This window comes from Meleagris gallopavo, chromosome 6, assembly GCF_905368555.1.
Source record: "Meleagris gallopavo chromosome 6, MGAL_WU_HG_1.1, whole genome shotgun sequence".
Taxonomy (NCBI): domain Eukaryota; kingdom Metazoa; phylum Chordata; class Aves; order Galliformes; family Phasianidae; genus Meleagris; species Meleagris gallopavo.
In genome coordinates, this window is record NC_139409.1 from 21,403,048 (window position 1) to 21,424,382 (window position 21,335).

At 36.4% G+C, this 21,335-nt stretch overlaps 1 protein-coding gene across 3 annotated transcripts in view; it reads right to left on the reverse strand.

The window, feature by feature from the left end:
- LOC104911424 (uncharacterized) overlaps window positions 1-21,335 on the reverse strand; it is a 70,952-nt gene that overhangs the window by 35,037 nt on the left and 14,580 nt on the right. For 2 of the 3 annotated variants that reach the window (XR_014884230.1, XM_085227388.1), the window contains exon 2: window positions 20,283-20,367. Coding sequence is in view for 2 of the 3 variants with exons in the window: in XM_085227388.1 (XP_085083514.1) it covers window positions 20,283-20,367 (85 nt within the window). In the remaining variant the exon portion in view is untranslated. Of the gene's footprint in view, window positions 1-13,003; window positions 18,668-19,131; window positions 19,200-20,282; window positions 20,368-21,335 lie in introns of those variants that run through there. The other variant, XM_085227387.1, reaches the window with a different exon arrangement.

Sequence of the window (21,335 nt, forward strand, 5' to 3'; positions counted from 1 at the left end):
CAGAAATATGATCCTGTATAGCTTTGCGAAGTTTGGCCCTGTTTTCCTGGAAGCAAAATGGCTATAAATTGGATAAAATGGAAATGTAAAGATAATATATGTTGCTGAAAATATTCACTGGTCATGTTAAATCCAGTTAAGACTCCCACAGTTCTTTGAGAGAGGTATTACATACACCTTTTAAGTATCTCTTGTCCTATAAGAAGTATTGCACAATAACAAAAAGAAAATAGAAGGAAATAATAATTGTGAATACACGAACAAGAAAAAATAAAGCTACCAAATAAATGGAAATTGTGAAGGAAATCTGGAAACAAACGGAAAGAGGTTACAAAAGCTCTGGTTATTGCACTGTGTAAGTGAGCACAGTTATGAAAATAGACATCCTTATGAAACTTATTTACCTCCCAATCACTTTTCTGAGATGAACCTATATGAAAAACAAATATGTACCAAATGCTACATTTGAAGACTGATGTCCATCCACCCCTGCTTGTTGGGCTATTGTATCTAAGATCCTACAGAATGCTTTATAATGATGTCATTTATAGCTGAAAACTTCACTTTTGTTCTCATAAACTTTCTTTAATTTCTAGTTGCTTTCCTGTGTTGTTCCTTTGATTATTTCAAATAATTAATTTAGTCACCATTTTCTAGTGCAGACAACATAGTAATTCTTCCCTCATTTTCTATGCAGTTTATTGCAATATCCAATATTTAATGAAGGTCAGCATTTCTTGATAAATATCTTTCCAATTTCCTTTCAACTTAACAAGCAGCACTTCAAAGCCTTCCTCTGAAGCTGTACACCCAAATCTTTTTGCATATCTTAGGAGAAAGCTATAAAATAAATTTTCAGTGCAAAGATTTTCTTCCTTGCTTTGCTGTAAACAAGTTTTTTCTACATTTATCATCTTTTATACTAATTGTGCTCCCCACCTTTCACTGAAGTTTGTTTGTTTGTTTGTTTTTTTAATTATTATTTCAGGCTTAATTTATCTAATTATTTAATTTACACTTGTGGCATATGCAATTATGACCATATTCTCGATCCTAGTTCCCTTGCTGGCTATTTTTGTACTTTGTTCAGATACACTTTGGACAGATGGAAATACTTATACATGGCATCTTTCTGAAGCTTGTTTGCTTTGTCCTTCTTATCTGAAATAAAAGTAATCCCAACATCAGGAACCTGTGATAGGATATCAATATGACTATGTTTTATGGAGATACCTTGAAGTCTTTGAAAAGATCCAGGTTCATGTTTTACAGAAGAGGTCAATATGTAAGTGGATACAGCATCTTTTTTTAAGAACAGAGTGATCCAGTTTTCTGCACCCAGCTGCAGTGCAGGTGTTTCAGCACTGGACAGAGTTTCTATTTCTGAAGAGTAGTTTCACAGGGAGATATGACTGGGGAAAGAACCTAAGAGGACCTGATGGATTCTAGTGATTTCTACCAGTCATCTTCAATAACTGCTTCAGGAGCTGTATTTTAAATCCAATGGTACAACTAATATCATTTATAAATTATAAATTCTTATTTCATATGGAAGCAATGTAAACAACATGAGGCTCTTGAATTCTATTCTAGCAGCCATACCTCCGAAACTCAAGCAAAGTAGGCATTCAGCAGAACTGACATTGAAATTACCACCACTTACATTTATGATTTGAGGAACAGTCTAGCACTAGATATATTTATTTCAATCCACTCAAAGTATAAGAGAATTCCATTTAATAAGATTTTTAAAAAAACAACACTAGTTTTGATCTAGTTAGATCATACTTTAGCGCTATGCCATTTCTTTTAAACTACTTAATCAGTGACACAGAATCCAAAAATTTTCTAAGCCTAGTGCAAAATTCCTATGTTCATTTTAGCTTTCTCTCTAAGGCTTTTCACCCATGTGAGTACTGTTGTGTATCACATACATCACATCCAAAACAGCAAAAGTAAACAATATCCCTGTAAAGGAATCAAGCTATTTCTTTTATAAATGAGGAAATATTATTCGAAACAAGGCAGAATTAAAAACAATTATTATTACTGGTATCTCAGAGAAGGAACAGAAATATCTTTACTGCTAATTTAGACCACAGTGTCCATGTGCTTACACAGTTATCCTTTTGCTTGTTATTCTAACAGTACTCACTGGTGTCACTTTCTGAAAGGCTCATAAAACACTGAATAAAGCTGATTTGCTATGAAATAATTTTGTTATGATATACTCATGATAAAGATCCCATGATAAAACAGATTATCACACACTAGGCTTCATAATTTTCTGTTATTCTGCTTCTGCCATAACTTATCATACTTGTAAATATTTTCTTTCATTTCAATTCAGATTTTCTCACTCAATTTCATTGTAAAGCATCCTTTTCTCTTTTAAAATCCTTCTTATTTGTTTTCTAGCTTACATTTCATGAATGCCAATCAAAGGGTATAAAAATGATACAATAATTTTATGTTGTTATTTGCTGAGTCCATTGGGCCTACAACTTCCTGACAACCTTATTAATTATAGTCCCTATTTCTTGCAATCTGTGTAGTACAAGATAATGCCATATTTTCCTGATGTAAAGGGACTTTTTTTTTTACAACCTGCTCTGACAAGCTAGTTTCAGATCTATGTATATCTCTGGAATCTCATCATATTCTTCATTCTGGACCAGCACATTTTCTTTATGACCTCTCTATTCTTTGATGTAACTTTCAGAAACACTCCAGTTTCATACAGTCATAATTAGAATCTGAGATCGTCTTTTCAGATGTTCCTTGGCAAACTACTTACAATTAGCTACCTTCTTTTCATGACATTTTTTCCTTTTCTAACTCTCCTAGTATTTCCCCCATTCTTTTCTCCCCATTCACCATTTGCCACTGTCTGTCTAATCAGCTCTCATTAGAAGCATATTCATTGTTCAGTTTTAGAACTATGTTCAGAATTCAGTCTCATATATCCATCCCCATCTCTCATACAAAAATTGAAAACTTTGTTATAGGCATGAATTTTCTTAATTTACTTCTTTTTTCAAGTCATAAGTGTTTAATTTTTTTATTCCTGCTTAACTAGAAACTTTCAAAAGTTTTTCTATCAAAAAGGTATATGAATATATTATGAAGACGAGGTGAGGGCATTAAGGCTAAGATCTTGAATGTTTTTGCTCTTGCTCTTTAAAGTCTGCAGGACTTATATGGCCAACACGCAATCCTGCTCAAAAGCCACTGTTCTTGATGTTGAAGAAAAAAATTGTTTAATTATTCAGCTGTGAACCTCCAAACACATCAAGCACAGAATCAAGCAAAGGATTGTGGAATGAAAATGCGAAAGAGACCATCCTAGATTTAATGCTCAGGTTACTACAGTGGTGCAAGTGGGCTCCACAAGTGTTGAAACAGTATATGCACAAATCACACCTTCTGCCAGAACAGAAAACATTTATGAATATATGAAAGATAGGCTGTCATGTGGATCTTTGCAGAAAAAAAAAATAAATAGATCTTAGCTGTGGGAGAGTTTCTCTGCTATTGTCTGTTGGTTGTTCCACTTTATTAATTTTCAGTCACTGTCACCTATTACTAAATGAACTAGTCAGAGAGAAGCAAGGCAGAAACACAAGAATATAATACAGTGGGCCTAATTTTATTAAGGATCTATAACATTACCAATATAACCTGAAGGAGTAAGACTGTTATGACCATAGAGCTCCACATACCTAAATGATAGAAGACCTCACTGCCCATTAAAAGCAAGGTTTTACTCCCATTCTTTTCCCAGTAACATATATATGGCAGTAGGTGGTTGAGGACTTTCACAGCTGAAGTATATCTACAAAAGCCATGTTATCTAATTTTCAGGCTTTAAATGCACACTGCTACAATACCCTGACAGATTTTCCTTGCTCTCCTCCAAAATGTGTGGAACAGATAGCATAAAAACACCCATCTTCTGTCTCTCCCTGTGCTGTTGGAGTCCTTTCATGACTGCTGGGATGGTGTGTGTACACATAGCAGGTTTCTGCTGTGAAAGAAAAAGCCTCTAATTCAGAGTTTACATGTCATCGTTTTTAGCTGGATTTTACTTGGGTCTATTATAAGGGATTGAGGAAGACGAGAAAAAATAATCCAAAGGGAAGAGTAATTTTTAGAAAGGTGGAATAAAAGGCTTCTCCATTGTGACTTAGGAAAATGCTGAGGTTTTTCTGAGTTTTGAAATACTGACCTAGTTGCTGTGGAAACTTCCTCAATTGTACAAGTAAATATTTCAGTACTTGGCCTGAAATTTAGGAATCTTTTATGAGTGAACTGCAAGAGAAGAGACTATTTATAACAGAATAAACTCTGTATTTATAAAGAAGATGAATTTGTTTGCACAACAGTCCAACAATACACCAAAAAAAAAGTAATGGTATGCAAAGAAACTTGAGAGCTTGTGAAAGAGCATGTAGCTGTTGCTATAACACAGTGAGTTAGCTGTACTTGGTCTTGAAGTGGAGAAGGAAACAGATAAGACAGAACTATAACCTGCGATGGCCTGGAAACTGAAGATCTCAGAAGACAGTAAGTGGCATGAGAGAGAATTAAAGATATTGGCAGACAATTTGGAAAGAGAAAAAATAAAATCTATTTATAACAGAATTGGCTTTAAGTGTTTTGAATTGCCTAGATAATAGAATATTTCAATTAATCTATAAGTCGTGTAATACAAATGAAAATCCTTTCTTATTCACTGTCATTTACTTACATCTACCTTCTTTATGCACGTTTGACTAGCTCAGTCCATCTTACCTCTTAGGCTCAGCAAAACCACATGCCTTGGTAGCTCACAGTATAGGAATTATTTGAATCTTGGATCTCCTCTGATCTCAGACCTGTTCTTCCCTCAGAGTTAAATATGTTTTTCTCTGCTTCTTGCAACAGGGCTAACTTGATGATAAATGCTAGGACAAAGAATAGGCTACTCAAAAGAGACAAAATTTATTTGCCTACAGGAATCCCACTGAGACAAAAAGCTTTGAGGTCAAATCCATTTTGCCTTACTTGTATTTCATCTTTCCTTGTAGTTTATAGCTGGTTTTGTATGTGTATTTATATATGTCATTTGTACAGCTCTTGTGACTGTCTGAGCAGTTCACATGGAATTTATTCTAAAAAGAGTGAACTCATATTACATATTTTCCATAATCTTAGGAAAAATATCGTATGCATACTATCAAGTGGTCATTATGTCCACAAATTTGAACTTTATCTCCATAATGACAAGAGGTCCATCTTAATTTCTAATGTAAAGTTTTCCTTTATGTATCTTACGATTTACATAAATGTAGTTTCAAGAAACTCAAGCATAAATTTCTGACACTTCCAGCTTCTCTATATCTTAGACCCAGTTAGAACTTAGAAATCTTTCTACCTAAAAGACACTACTGTGCTCTACCAGGAAAATTAGTTCCAAACTTTGCAGGATTAAGATTCGATTTCAATTCCACTTGCAAAGCACATTTTTGCCCTGTGGCCAAAAAATACTGTCAGCTTCCCCCCAAGTGTTAAACAAAGCAGGTTAGGATGTGAAGAAATAGCCTCAAGTTGAGCCAGGGGGGACTTACAGAACACTAGGAAGAATTTCTTCATGGAAAGAGTGATCAAACATTTAAACCAAGAAGTGGTGGAATTGCAGTACCTGGAGATATTTAATAAATCCAGACCTTTTTCTACCACACAGTATTCCAATCACTCTGCCTCAAGCCTGCAGTGTTGCATGAGGTTGTTGTAATCAACATACGGGACCCAGTACTTGGTCTTCTTGAACCTCACACAATTGGGCTTGGCCCATCAATCCAGCCTATCCAGATCCCTCTGCAGAACCTTCCTACCCTCAAGCAGATCAACACTTCCTTCAAACTTGGTGTCATCTGCAAAATTACTGAGGGTGCATTCAATCCCCTCATCTAAATCATCAGTAAAGTCATTACACAGGAACAGCCCCAGTACCAAACCCCGGGGAACCCCACTCATAACATGCCACCAGCTGGATTTGATTTCATTTACCAACACTCTCTGAGACCAGTCATCCAATCGAATTTTCATCCAGCTAAGAATAAATCTATATAAGTCATGAGCTGCCAGCTTCTCTAGGAGAATGCTGTGTAGACATAATCAAAGGCTTTACTATAGTCTGTGTAGACTACATCCACATCCCCTGTCTCATCCACCAGGTGTGCCACCTGGTCATAGAAGAAGATCAGGTTGGTCAAGAAGAATCTGCCTTTCATGAACCCATGCTTGCTGAGCCAGACCCCCTGGTTATCCCATACATGTTGTGTGATTGCAGTCAAGATGATCTGCTCCATAACTTTCCCCAGAATCAAGGTCAGGCTGACAGGCCTGCAGTTCCCCAGATCCTCCTTCCTACTCTTTCTGTAGATCACATTGGTAAGACTCTGGGACCTTCCCAATTGGATAGGACTACAGATAAAAGATGGAAAGTGGCTTGGTGAGCATTTCTGCCAGCTCTCTCTGCACCCTCTAGGTGGAGTTGCCCATTGCTGTTTCCTCCCAAACAACGTGGGCTGAGTACCCTGAGGATAACTGATTTACAAGCGGTGAAAGCACTGGGTAACTCATCCTTTTCCTCATCCTTGATGGTAATTTTTCTCAGCACATCCAATAAAGGATAGAGATTCTCCTTGGCCCTCCTTTTATTGCTAGTGTAATTCTAAAAAGATTTGTTATCTTTTACAGTGATGGATAAATTAAGTTCTAGCTAGGCTTTCAACTTATATTCTCTCTGCATATTCTCTAAACACCCTTGTACTCTTCCCAAGTTGCCTACTCCTTAATGACTCTATGATTCTATGAAAGTAGTTAGTTTTTTTTGTTTTGTTTTTTTAACTAGTGGATAAAGTATTTGTCATCTATTTCCAAAATACTGCATTCATGTCCTGTTGAGGTCATGTTTTCACTAAAATTTCTTTATCTATTTCTTTCTCACAATGTCAAAGGGTTGTCAACATTTCCATTTATTATTTATTAAATATTTTCAGTCTTTCTTTGTTGTTTGTTTGCTTTTTTACATCAAATCAAACAAATTGTGTCAACATGAGAAAAAAGTATTAACCATGAGAACAGATGAAAGTACTCTCTTTGTGATTGGATGCCTATATATTAAACACATAATTCCCTGCATACTAATTAATATAACACATGCTAAAACAAACAAAAAACATCATAGGTCAAATAAAGTCAGAAGGCAAAGAATTCAGAGTGAAGAAGAGGGGAATAAAATAAAGAAAAGGGGAGGAAAGAAGGACATGGATTGAAAACCAGCTGTTTGCCTAAGTCTCCTGCACCGAAATTTAACTATTTAACTGATTTAAGTGGACTAAGACTCCTTAGCAATTGCTACTCATTCATTTTTCCTCTTTCTCAGATCCCACGAACACCAAAAACTTAGTAATTACCTGCTCTAAGCTGTACAGAGGCACCATTTGTTAAGACCAACAAGCTGCACTGTCTTTGAAGGACAGGGCAAAAAAATCCACGATATTTATTACTCTCTACCTTCAACATCAGTCAACAGGTTCAGCTTTCATTTCACAAGGTCCCTGAAGTGGCCAATGCATTAAAATATTATTTCTATTAAATGTGATACATATGACAGTCAAATATTGCTCCTATAATATCATACATTGCTCTTTTTTATTCTGAGTCAGATATTACTGATTCTTGTTACATTGTTAAACTTTGTGTGTCTATGTATACATATGCAGATGCTGACCTATGTCAACTGCATAATCCTTATATATAACTATATACTTCTATCTTTCATATATATTTATATCTAAATAATTTTGTAATAGTTGTCATTGGGATCTACTACTATGTAGTTGGCACTGTATATATAGTATCACTTTCAGTAAAGAGTTGGTTATTTCAGTGGCAGAAATATTTTGGGGTCTTCTGATTAATGTGTTATGTCTAAATATATATTGCCTTATTTCTGTACATGCTAGACTTCTTGGCAGCTCAAGATAGTGAAAGAGGCCTGGATTCCACTTATGTCTTGAGATATTTCTGGAGTTGTATACCATGGCAGCTGGTCTTTTCTCCACTTTCTGCATCAATTTTTGACTTGATGTTCACTTGACCTGGGATATTTACATGGGATGAAACATAAAGCAATGCTGATATAGTAATCTGGCTTTTATCCGACTTCAAATGAAGACTGCACATACTCTGATATTAGAAGTCCAGAACTGCAGCACAAATTATGAGGCTCAAGCATATAGGCATTGCATTTGTGATAGAAAGCAGACATGACATAGTCTGGCTTACAAAAAATACTGAATGATATTCCTACAACTTTAGAAGCTCATTATTATCAGACAGGCAAATAAGCTTAAGAAGGCTGTTATCATGTTTAAGGGTAGTCCTGAGTTTCCAAAATTAGTGGTGAGGTAGGAATATCTCATAGTTCCATTAGAAACATTTGTCTCTGTCTTTATTTTCTTAAAGAACCTAAAAAGATGCTTTCATTTACCCAGCCCTCAGTTAGTGCTTGGTGCAGCAATGGCATTGAGCTTGTCATTTCTTAGCATTAATAGTCTATATATTTCAATGTCATTGGGTAAAACAAAAGCAAAGAATTTCTGCAAGATTTATGCAAATATGCATGTGGTTTTCAATGAATTCTCAAAATCTGAAAACAAAGTCTTTATGGGTTTTAGAACTACCACATCCTCTGCATAACACTTCTTGTTCATTTGTTGCATACAATACAATATATAGAACACAACAGTTGTTTCCTTTCCCTGTGCTGCCCTTACTAGCGCTGCCAGCAGTATATTGAAGAACAACAAATACTGCTCCTCTTTAATGAGAATGATTCTGAAATATAGTTATCTATTATTTCCCTTAATGAGGGGTTACTATAGAACAATTTAATCTGATTCTCAAAGTGAACACTAAATCCTCTTATTTCAAAAATTGGAAAAAAATATCCCAAGTAATCCTATCCTTTTCCACTTCAGAACTATCCTTTTTGCATTCAAAGTGTTAAGCTGCAACACTACAAACATTCCATCAAGGACTGTTATGACTTCATGATTTGTCTGCTTCTTGCCAAAATTGAATAAATCTGGCCTGATGTATGTGTTTATGTAGAGTAATAAGAGATTTGGGTTTTTTCAGCCTACAAGCCAAAGGCTCCAGAAAGAATCTTCCTGTCCCAATAGATCAAGTAAATTGAGCAGTAGTTTGTGCCATTCACAGGTACCTTCCAACCTTCTGTGCTTTCTTAATTTTTTCAACTCTTGTAGTAAAGTCTGGTTTTGCTTACCAAATTTTCTTTGTCTTTGAAGTGGCCCAGTGGTTAATTCTAGCAAATGGATTGATTTTATGCATTACTATTTACTCATCTTTAGTATTTTTAGCAGTATCCTTCATCCTTAATTCAATATTTTTTTTTTCTTATTAAAATTAACAGGCTGATAAAAAGTAAAGATTAAGTCTTTTGACTCCATGGAGACATCCACAAATAATTTGAAGACTGCAAAATCTTTGTGTTCTATGTTTGTGAAGAGAGTAAATTAAAGGCTTTTCTTTGGAGGGGACACAGAAAGGTGCACAAAATAAAAGTTGAAAACTACAGTCAAACTGAGATCTAATTTAGGCATCATGGCAGTACATATCTCTAAACAGTGTTATTTGAAAATACAGATAGTATAGCTACTGTAACTTGGCTCTACTTCAATCCAAATGATCCTAAAGTCAAGTAGACCACATGAAATAGTCTTGAAGGAAGTTGCTCTGTTCCACATATCTATCAATGAGATATCTCCATGGCCTCCTGCCTCTAGGAAGATCGTTCACTGGATCAACTTCTATATTTAACAGCCTGCATACCAACACTCCTAGACTGCAAGGAAAGCACTTCTGTTTCTAAAAAAAAAAAAAAAAAAAAAAAAAAAAAAAAACAGTGCAGATTTTCCCATGGTAGCTGTTTCACCTAGATTATTTTTGCTTTCAAAGAGATTATAAATCTCCACATTCCCTGTATGATCCAAACTACCCCTAATGGAAATATTAAATGTTAAAACAGTATAAAAGCTAGCTCATGAAGATAGAGATCAAACAATAAATTCTAAATTTGAAGAGTGGTTTGCAAAGAGTAAATAAATTTAATAACACATCCCTATATTTTACCAGCAAAATAGTTTATCCAAAGGTGAACAAGATGTACCAGTCACCAAAACGTCCTGTTGCAAAAGCTATAGGTGCAAAATTCATCAAATTACTCCATCTGCTGGGTGATCCCCTCCAATCCTGGATGATTTTTCTTAGGCTGTGTATTCCTGTTCTTTTTTAATGTAAATGAAATATTCAAAGCTTGATCAGTGTCCTTTCAAAGCAAATGAAATATTCAGGGCGCCTTTGATATTCAAAGTACTTCCTGGAATCATGACTTCTTTTCTCTCCCCATTTCCAGTTTAAGAAGGCCTTTATATTGCAATTTTAACATATTCTTCCTTCCACAGAAAGAAGATGACAAATGTTAACACTTTCTTTACTTTGCTATCCTTCCTATTCATAAAAAGTACAAATTATACAACAGTTTGGTGAGCTTATGATTTCTGGTGTGCTATTGGTGTTCTATGAAGAACATTCATGACACATTAGAAAAACAGATGTTCTACTCTATAACAGAGTTCTCAGATTTTGTGGTTGTCCTCATAATTTACCTCAATGTACATCCTACCCTTCATACATCCTACCCCTTCTACTGTATAAGCTTCTCCAGATCATAAGCTCCTATGTTTTAAAAAAGAAGCTGTAGCAAATTTAACTTCTTAATTAGTCTGTGTCTTCCTATATCTTGTATTTCTAGTCAAGCTCTTGCAATATTCATTTAGCGTTGCCCCATAAAAACCACTATTCTTGATTCATCTGCAGGTACGACATTTTCTGTATAGCCTCCTCTTCATCATTTTTCATACACTTTTCTGAAGAGCAACACTGCCTCCATCTGCATCCCTGTTCTCATAGTTTTTAAGTTAGCTCTTGGAGGTGGCATTTCAAACCCAAATGTTCCTGTGAAGCACCCATTTTGAGATAATTTTCATCCGGTGGAATACGTATCCACTCATCTTCATTGACTCTTCATTAAGAGAAGAGTTCTTGCCTTCAGTTCTTGCCTCATTCTTTCCAGCCCATATAATCAAAGAAGGGAGCAATCCAGTCCACTTCAGGTGAGCCATACTCTGATTGTTGGGTTTACTGCTGGGAGCTTGTCTGTTAAACCTTTGGCATAGGCTAATCCTAATCACCTTTTTTTCTTTCATTAACATCCATTTACCATCAGGAACTGAAGGTAGGAAGTCTGCCTCACACCCTCTGCTATCAAACCATTTTCTCAGACAGCAAACAAATCACACAAACTCTGATTCACCTTCTTCTTAGGAACAAAAACTGAGAGACTTCGAGGGTATGAAGTAGGAAGATTAAGGCTGTAATTATGAAAAACCCTTTTGTGATCTGCTATGTTTCCCTGGAACTTCAATCTTTGCAGGTCTGTACTGTTCTACTGGAAAAGTAAAATGCAGGAAGTAAAAATATTTTCAGACGTTAATCATATTTATGCAAGCTAACAAGCAGAGTTTCCATTCTGTTCTAACTGGTCAAGGAAGACAACTGCTAACTGCAGACACACAGGTAAACTGCTGACAGTTATCTGCTTCACTAATAAAAAAGCAGAGAATTAAATTAAATGGACTTGGGCTTGAGACAGCATAAAGGATTGTTTTAATGAATGCATAGGTTTTCTTGACATTAATTACACAAGCAACTTCAATGCTATTCTTAACCCCACCTCGACTTAACCAGACAGCAAGATATCAAGCAAGCAAGATATCTAATGTCTTCCCGTATTTCTCTGCTACTTTTGCATGCAAGCTTTGTAAGAGCTCCCTTTTCAAGGCATGCTTGTTGCTATGACTGTACTAAAGACTGCCTCAGCTAAGAGTCATTATACATTTCTATAGGTTTCATCAGAGGAACTGGGTTCAAAACAACACAAAGACAAGTGATACAGCGCACAGGTGAGGTCTAGCCATGAACTTCACGAGTATCCTTTAACAGTGCGTGACATTATGAGATTAAGACCAACATTCATATATGGAAGATCTGGCTCTGTTTCTCTACAGAGAGATCCAAGCCATGAATCACTTTACTCCAGGGAATAAATAAAGCCAGAGCATGGATAAGAAATGGAATCAATATCTTCATGTCTATCAATGGAGAAAAAATTAAAAATGCTTTCAGATTTTGCAAGACACAGATAAGAGTAAGACAGAGTCATTTACACTGCCTTAGAATTAATACCCTTAGCACATAGCTACAGTAGTGCAACAAAATATAGTTTATGTCTGTTAGCACAAGCTTAAGTGAGTACAGCTCAAGGACTCAAGCAGTTAAAAGTTCCTGACAGCTATGATCAATGTGCAAGAGAGTGCTCCTTATCAGGAAAAGACAACCTTACACTTCTATTCACCAAAGAAGGGATAAAGGAAAACATCATGGGAAAGGGATATGAGAAGCTGGGAAGATGGAAGAGACATGGTGTAATTACATAGGAATTTGATATGCTGCCTTCCACAGGTGTTGGTATTTATTTTGTCTATTATAACCAGTCTACATTTCAGGTACATGACAACAACTTGCTGAAATCTTACTGTAAGACTCAAATGTTCTACGTAATTCCACAAGCAAAATTATGTAGAAATAATCTCTCTGCAAGAAAAGCACCTACTAGCCTGAAAAGAACATAAATTCGTATGATAATACCCTTAGTAAATCTCTGCAGCTCTCCTCATGAGAAGCAGCGTGCAGAATTACAGACATAAAGGGAACATTAAATATAAAGACAATACGATGTAAATTCTTCATTGCAATCACTATTCTAATCACTTCTAATAAAATGTCCCTGGTCAACCCATTAAAGAAGAAAATATTTGAGATAAAAAGGTATATTTACAGTATTTTTAATTATTTTTTTAATTTTCAGAATTGATTGAAAATACCATTCATAAGTCAAATGAAAATAATGCCTTTACATTCTGAAAAGAAAATCAAGTAGATTGTATGTGAGTGAGGTAATATTCTATTCTTGGACAAGTCAGTATCTATGACCTTGTGAGGTGATCATCCTCTGCGTATTCGACACTGATATGTCTGTGCGTCACCAGTCCATCTGTCCATGACTAGAGGGGAGGATTCAAGCAGTTCAGCCTAAATGAGTCTCGTTGCGTCATTGTGAATTCATCAGTTAACTTACTCAAACAAAGCCAGATTAAGTAACAATAGAATTGAAAACAAGATCATGGAGGTTTGACAAATGGGCCAGCAAACTAAAAACCTCCTCCAGTCTCACACCTTTATCTGTCACTAAAGCAGAAGCATCTCACAAACTTGGAATTATAGAGTCACAGAATTATAGAATCACCAGTGTTGGAAAAGATCTCTAAGATCATCCAGTCCAACCATCCACCTACCACAGATATTTCCACACCAAACCACATTCCTCAGTACAATATCTAAACATTTCTTGAATATCTCCAGGGATGGTGACTCAACCATTTCCATGGGCAGCCTGTTCCAGTACCTGGCCACTCTTTCAGAGAAAAACATTTTCCCTGACATCCAACCTGAATCTCCCTGGTGTAATTTAAGGCTATTTCCTCTAGTCCCATCAATAGTTATGTGTGAGAAGGTGTCAGCACCCACCTCGTCACAGCCTCCTTTTAGGTAGTTGTAGAGAGCAGTAAGGTCTCCCCTGAGCCTCCTCTTCACCAGACTAAACAATCCCACTTCCCTCAGCCGCGCCCCATAAGACTTGTGCTCCAGACCCCTCACCAGCTTCATTGCCCTTCTGTGGACACATTCCAGGGCCTCAATATCTTTCCTGTTGGGAGGGGACCAAAATTGAACTGAGTACTCGAGATGCAGCCTCACCAGAACTGGGTAGAGGGGGTGATCACTCCCCTCTCCTGCTGGCAGCACTGTTTCTGATATAAACTAGGATGCCATTGGCACACTGCTGGCTCACACTCAGCCAAATGATAAGCAGCACCTCCATGTCCATTGCTTCCACATAGTCTTCCAGCCACTCTACCCCAAGCCTGTAGCATTTCCTAGGATTATTGCGGACAAAGTGCAGGGCCTGGCACTTGACTGTGCTGAACTTCTTTCCATTGGACTCAGCCCATTGATTCAGCCTGTCCAGTTATTTCTGCAGGGCCTTCCTTGGCAGGTCTGTACTTACTCCCAGCCTGGTATCATCTGCAAATTTACTGAGGGTACATTCAATCCCCTCATTCAGGTCACTGATAAAGATATTGAACAGAACAAGCCCCAATACTGACCCCTGGGGAACACCACTCATGACAAGTCGCTAGCTGGATTTAACTCCATTCAACACCACTCTCTGGGCTTGGTCATCCAGGCAGAACTTTACCCAGAAAGGAGTGTACCTGTCCAAGCTACAGGCTGCTAGCTTCTCCAGAAGAATACTGTAGGAGACAGTAGAGTGATACAGTCTGAGAGGAAGGTGACTTCAGCAGAAGAGGTGTAGAAGAACACAAATTCACTTCGTTGTAATTGGTACGAAGTGAAGCATCTCAGTGGCTTTTCTTTCTTGTCTGAGTTGGTTTGCCTATTTGAGAATACCTTATAAATCTCCAGATACTGTCTTGTCATCAGCACAGCATCAATCATCATGCTCATTTCAAAATAGCGTAACTAATCTTCTGACACCAAATTATCAGGTTTTGCAAAAAGCTATTGTCCAGGTATCAAAGTTCACTGAACAAATAAAAGCACTTCAGAACTACTACATGATAAAGCACTTTCGTACTTGTATAGTTTTCCTATTTCCTCTTAGTTAGAATCCTTTAACTACACCTTTCCCTACTGCAGTTCTTTAATCTAAAATTGATTTCATCATCACAAAATGTGGCCTAATTGCACAAAAGGCTCCTCAGTGCAATGAACAATTAGTAGTATTCCGTGTAAGTGATTCAGTCTCAAAACAGCAGATGTCAACAGTCTGTAGATTTCAGATACACAAATCAGTGACACCACCTGAAAATTAAAAAGAACTCAATTTATGTTAGCTTTAACAACTAACAAGAGCGTGGTTGGTATTTTGAGCAATATGCATTTGAAAAGAACACATTACTCCCCTCTTATGAGTTGAACATTCTTTTTGCTTTTTTCCTTACTACCACTCCCCACAGCATAAGGAGCAGAAAGTTTTCAACAGGAGGAAAGGTGAAGCATGCTTTAGATTCTTGGATTGAAGCCTTATACCAAATGTCTAAGAAGGGGAGAAGAAGAAATTGGATTAAAGTGATTAGTTGCTGTTTAAAGCAACATTAAACATTATTAAAATTTGGATGTCTTGAAAAAGAATGAACATAGAAGCTCTTTTTTCCAAAGAAGAATCCAGCTAAGATAAGCCTTCTATAAAGTACCTTCTTAGCATTAAATGTTTGTAATTGGCAGCTCTAAACTGTTCTTTATACCCCCTCCCCTCTACTCTCTGTAGTTCTCTTCTTGGTTACAACATTATTGGCTGCTAATCGTATTTTTGTCCTCTGACAATGTACAAGAGTTACTGTGAAACTAATGTGAACATACTGTGAGTTAAATGTGCATCTCTTGCTGTTATTAGACAGGGCTGCAGGGCAGGCCTGCTTTGGTTTACTAGATGAGTATGTTTTATTATATAACAAACAAAACTAATGCTGACAGCAGATTTAAATTAATATCTAATTTAAGAATAGAATAAACCTCAGTAAATATTTTTCTAAATGCAAAAGAAAGCAGAAAACATTCCCTGTGTAGCTTTGAGAGGGAAATAAAGAGAATGAACTAAGGAGGATGACCTGAAAAAAGAGATATTTGATACACAAGACAGTCTAAGTCATCAGCCCTTTGTATAACAGGAGTTAGAGAGAGATAAAATGCATTATCCAAAGATTTATTCAAATCAACCATTATCCAGAGATTCTCTGTGTCTCACTTTGAAACTTAACAGACACTGATAGCATTACCATTCCCTGATTGGGCTCCAGCTATTCCATAAAAGCTACATTTCGTTTGCAAATTCTCTGTGCTTTCAAGTTCCCAGTCCCAGTTTACAGCAGAGCCAAACTCCTTATCAGGGTTGGATGCAGGCATGAAACTACTCAGCCCTCAGAACTGCAGTTTGCACAGAGGAGAAAAAACAAGCATGCTGGCCAAATGGACTTTATCAGCAAAGTAAGAAGGCAGCCAGTGCTGATTCTCGACATTACTGATGCTAATAATGTCTGTGTGGCAGCAAGGAAACTTTTGTTATGCAAGTTATGACATATTCCGAGGAAAGCTGTATCTGAAATGCTAACAAAATACCTAGTGCCAAGTGTGGTATTACTCTATGCTAACGGAGCTTCTAAATATTTTGAAAATCAGGAAACTCACATGGGATTTAAAGAACTATGTTTTAAGTTACTAACTTTGAATTATTTATACTAATATAAATGGACATAAATGGACTATGTTCCTTGAGTAGGATTACGAACAACTGAGAAGAAATTAACTAAAATTTGAGTAGCAGTGTCTTTCTGACAATTTAATACATATAGATTGTCCTTAAAGTTCTAAAAATACCACCAATTGTTTTCCTTTACCCCAAACAATTTTTACAAACTTCTCTGGTTTAACTTCTTTTCACTACCAGAAAGTAGTTCCCTCTCCATTCAAGTGTGAAATATTTATCAATTTCATCCACATGTATTAGTTTCTAACTGACTGTACTTTACGCACTACAAATACTAACAGAAGAATTTCAGATCATGGAATTGGATATCCTGATTTGGAAGGGTCCCGCAAGGATCACCGAGTCTAACTCCTGGCTCCATACAAGAACACAAGATTATTGACCTCATCTGAAAACCTGAATCTTCTATATAGGAATGCCTTCAGGTTTACATTGTATAATAGCAATGCACACAAATGCTTCTTCATTTTTCTAATTGAAGAATTTCTAATAATTTTTGGAAAAAAAAAAAAGAAACACAATCTTGTATCTCACTATTCTTTAGGAGTTGAGAAAGACAGCAGTTGTTTTTACCATTTACAAATAATCACATCACAGTTGTAAGAATATTTTTAAAACAGTGCTGCTTTAGAAGTAACTACTAATAAGTACTGGTCAGGTCTCTCAGAGTCCCAGGTCTCTCAAGTCTTTCTTCATATGGAAAATGCTTCAGGCCCATAATCATCCACCATCCACCAGACTCTCTGTAATTTCCCTGTCCTTCTTCAGCTGGTGAGCCCAGAAGAAGACACAGTACTACAGATGCAGCCTTATCTGTGCAGAGAAGAAATGGAGGATAACCCCTCTCAACCTGCTGGCCATGCTCTTTTCAATGCTCCTTGGGATACAGCCTTCTTGGCTGCACAGCATAGAATTTTTCTTACAAAGAAATCTATCACACATTGGAATAATATCTCAATGGGTAGAGTGTCCATATTTTAAACTGGTTGGTTCATACACTAGGTAGGAGAGCAGCTAACAATTATATCCAACCATCTCAGATGTGGTGCTCAGGGACACGATTTAGTGGAGGGTTGTTAGAGTGGTATGGTGTAGCTTGCAGTTGGACTTGATGATCTTTAATATCTCTTCCAACCTGAGCAATTATTTAATTCCATGATTCTATGATATTCTTATACATAAAATCTACAAATTTAAAACAATCTTAAGCCCGTCTTGCACAGGTTCTCACAGTACCCTGCTATTTCCAACCAAATTAAAAAAAAAAAATCAGGCTAAATCTAGATTTACTTTTTTTTTTAAAAAAAAAACATTTATTGTCCACTGATTTGTGTGCTTACTTCCTTGTTCATTCCCAAGGATGCTGTTGCTCGTTCTTTACTAAATTCCTCTAAGATGGGTTTTTGATGTTTTATAGATAAACAGTTATCCGCGGATCATAAGCTGTGAAAAGTAGACATTGAGATAAATTAAACTAACTTTCATGGTATACGTTGTTCCCACTTTCTGGAAAATATTCAGGAGCAAGTATTCTGAAAAATATGCAGAGAATCAAAAACTTTTACAGGAATTTGACATTATCAAAGAGCTAGAGCCAGAAACACGATCTGAATGCTCCAGCAGTGATATTTAAAAACATTTATGGTTGTGCGCATGCACTTCAAATTTTATGCTTCTGTGCAAATGGGGAACTATTTTGGAATAGAAAAATGAAACTAAGCTCTAGGGTGTAACTACATAAGGGAGAAGCTACCTATTTAAATAATGTTTCCTATAGGGCACAACCACAGTGTTTAACTACAGTCATCATTAATAAGGATACTAAAGGAAAGTACATTTTAAGGACAAAATTCATCGCTATGGAAGAAGAGCGCAATGTTATATGTTACTTAATTGGATAAACATTTGGCAGACACAACTGAAGGAGGGCCATAAATCATGTATCCACACGCCTTGGCATACCAGCATCAGACCATAGTGAACAGAGCTCAGCAGACAGATTTCACAGTAGTTTGAAGAGTTCAAGTGTTCTCACCCCTTTGTTTCATAAGTGACTCTCAAACAGAGCTGGAATAAGGAGAACAAGAGAATGGCCGTTTAGATGTAGAATATGAACTGAATGATGGATGAGCAGTGCCTCAGGTGTTTCCACCTAGATAGGAAGAGCCATCCTAACCCTGTGATCTATTCTCTGAGCAGCAGGAGACTAGATCAAGGCAAAGCTATTTTTTTTCTGTCTTACACAAAGCTCACACACTAGTCAATAGCAGGTTTTTATCCAGTAATAAGTTACTTCAGTAAGTCAAACTCCTGCTGGAGTTTTTACATTACCATTCAGCCCAATAGGTAACTTTTTTTTAACAATAATGCTCTTAAAACTTAAGAGAGCACAATTTTTCTTTTAAACAGTTTACTACATAAATGTAGGACGGCATATTTTATGTGTCTTCACTGCCACCTTTTGGCCAGTTTTTTTTTTCTATTGCTTTTTTTTGTTATTGTAAATACATAAAGAGCAAAAAGAAACAAACCAAAAGTACATCCAGAGCAAGTACAAGAAGATATAAATACAGTTTTTCAGTATCAGCATTTCCACAAGCTAAAAAAAAAAAAAAAGAAAAACAAATTAGAAAAAGGTAGGATGAGGAAAAAAAAAACAGATCTATTTTGTCCTAAATTCAGTATAGAAATGTTCACTGGTGTTGATTCACAAGCCTCCCAGGCTACTGTGATTGAATACAGATTTATAAAGCCATCTCTGAATGTGTGGGCTTCAGAGACAGAGTTTACTTCTTTTCTCTCTGTAGATCAATGCCTCCCACTAGATATCTGTTTTCTTTTGATAGTTGCTGCTCTTTCACTATTATTAAAATTCATGTTTGTTCTGTTAATGCACAAAGTTCTGTTTCATGATGAAGACTGGTTGGTATTACTGAAATAAGCATGTAATATTATATAAAAAAGAAAAGATAACTACTTTTCTATTAATGCAAAGTTTATACAGAAAAAAACACTTAAAACACAACTGGATATATGGTAATTATTCAAGACCAAAGTATTTATTCTTACAAAGAAAATGAATATTGTTACAGCATCTGCTGACTCCTTGAATAACTTATCTTCAGCACTGAAGAGACTCAAAGCAGCACAAAGCTGGCAGTCAGCTCTCTCTCCTCCCTACAGTCTTAGCAAACAGAAAGGTCAAGAGGAGGAAAAGTTGCCACCATCCACCCAGTTCTTTCTACCTAACAAGTGGTTCTTGAGAGAACCAGCTCTGATTGGTACCAGTGAAAAATCATATTCGGGCTGATCTAACATATGCTGCACAGGGACAGAGGATCACTACTAATCCCTAACTACTATTAACAATGTTTTCTCACAGTCACCACTCAAATCATTCCATATCCCCAATAGACATAACAGGAAATCTGTTTCCTAGTGAAGTTATTTTACATTCTAATAAAAAAAGCGCAAGAGAGACTGAACAGTATTTTAGTTCTATTACCATAAAAGATTTTTTAGAAGTATGTATCACACAGCCTCACAAATTTGATCAGCATCTACAATACATCAGCTCATTCATTAAGGGCTTAACAGTTCAGTTATTAAACAAAATGTTACACAGACTGCAAGTACCATCTCTGGAGTGCCACTCCAGGATGTTTTCCTCCTGCCACCTTACCTCTCACATCTAGTGGTTCCTCTGGCAATTCTCCCTCAGCATATTGCCTGTTGTACACAGTGAACTGGCTTAGGGGACAGGTGTTCTGTTAGGGAAAAAAATAAAAAACAAACGATATTCTGAAGTAGTTTGGAAGTACTTTTGTTTGGTTCGTTTGGTTCTGTGCTCATACTGCTGTATGCTGTGAGAGGGCACTATGACAGATATCACTCTGAAATCTTTCTCCAGCTTCAGCACTGACTTTACTCCAGGGTTTGCCAGAAGTCCTGATGGGCAGTACATGCTGACTTATAAACTGGCACCTTTCTTTTCAACCCACATTATAACTTCATGGACTTCTCTTTGCTGTGGATACATGAAGTAAAGAGGCATTGCGGAAGCAGTCATAATAAAATATAAAATTAAATAATCTCAATTAAAACATCAAGTTTCTTTTAGTGCTTATTTCACCTTGCTGCCTCCTTCATGGTAAGGTTAATGGCTTCATTCTGAAGTCTTTAATTACAGAGACCTCATTGTTTAAGTGTTAAGGATAGTCTTTCAGATAAGTGTCTGTTCCATGTCACTGTTCATTTATAATGATAAAATGTTTTGACTTTGTTTGTATTCTTGTTGGACATGATTACATCCATTTCAGTAATTAAAACAAACTTGCTCCTGCTATAGAAACCATAAATGATACAACGTTCCAATTCCCATTTGTTGCTAGGAGTGGTAGTTTTATTAATACTTCATCTTAGTTGTCAAATTGCATTGTGACAGTAACTCAACAGGTTAGCAAATATCAGCAGAGTTATGTGAAATTTTAAAGTGCCTGCTCTTAGTGCACAGTACATGTAAGAAAGTACAGCTTAACACAAACAGCAAACAAAGTGCATAGAGATGAGTTACAGATACTGTCACCTTATTTGAGCCCCTAAAGCATAATTGTTCTGCCCAATTTAGATACTGGTAGCAAAATGATAGCTTCCCTAAGCTCTTTATACAGCCTAGTGAGGAAAAAGAGCTTTTCTAAAGAGCCACTCTGAGAAGAAACCTAACTTAGACACTTAG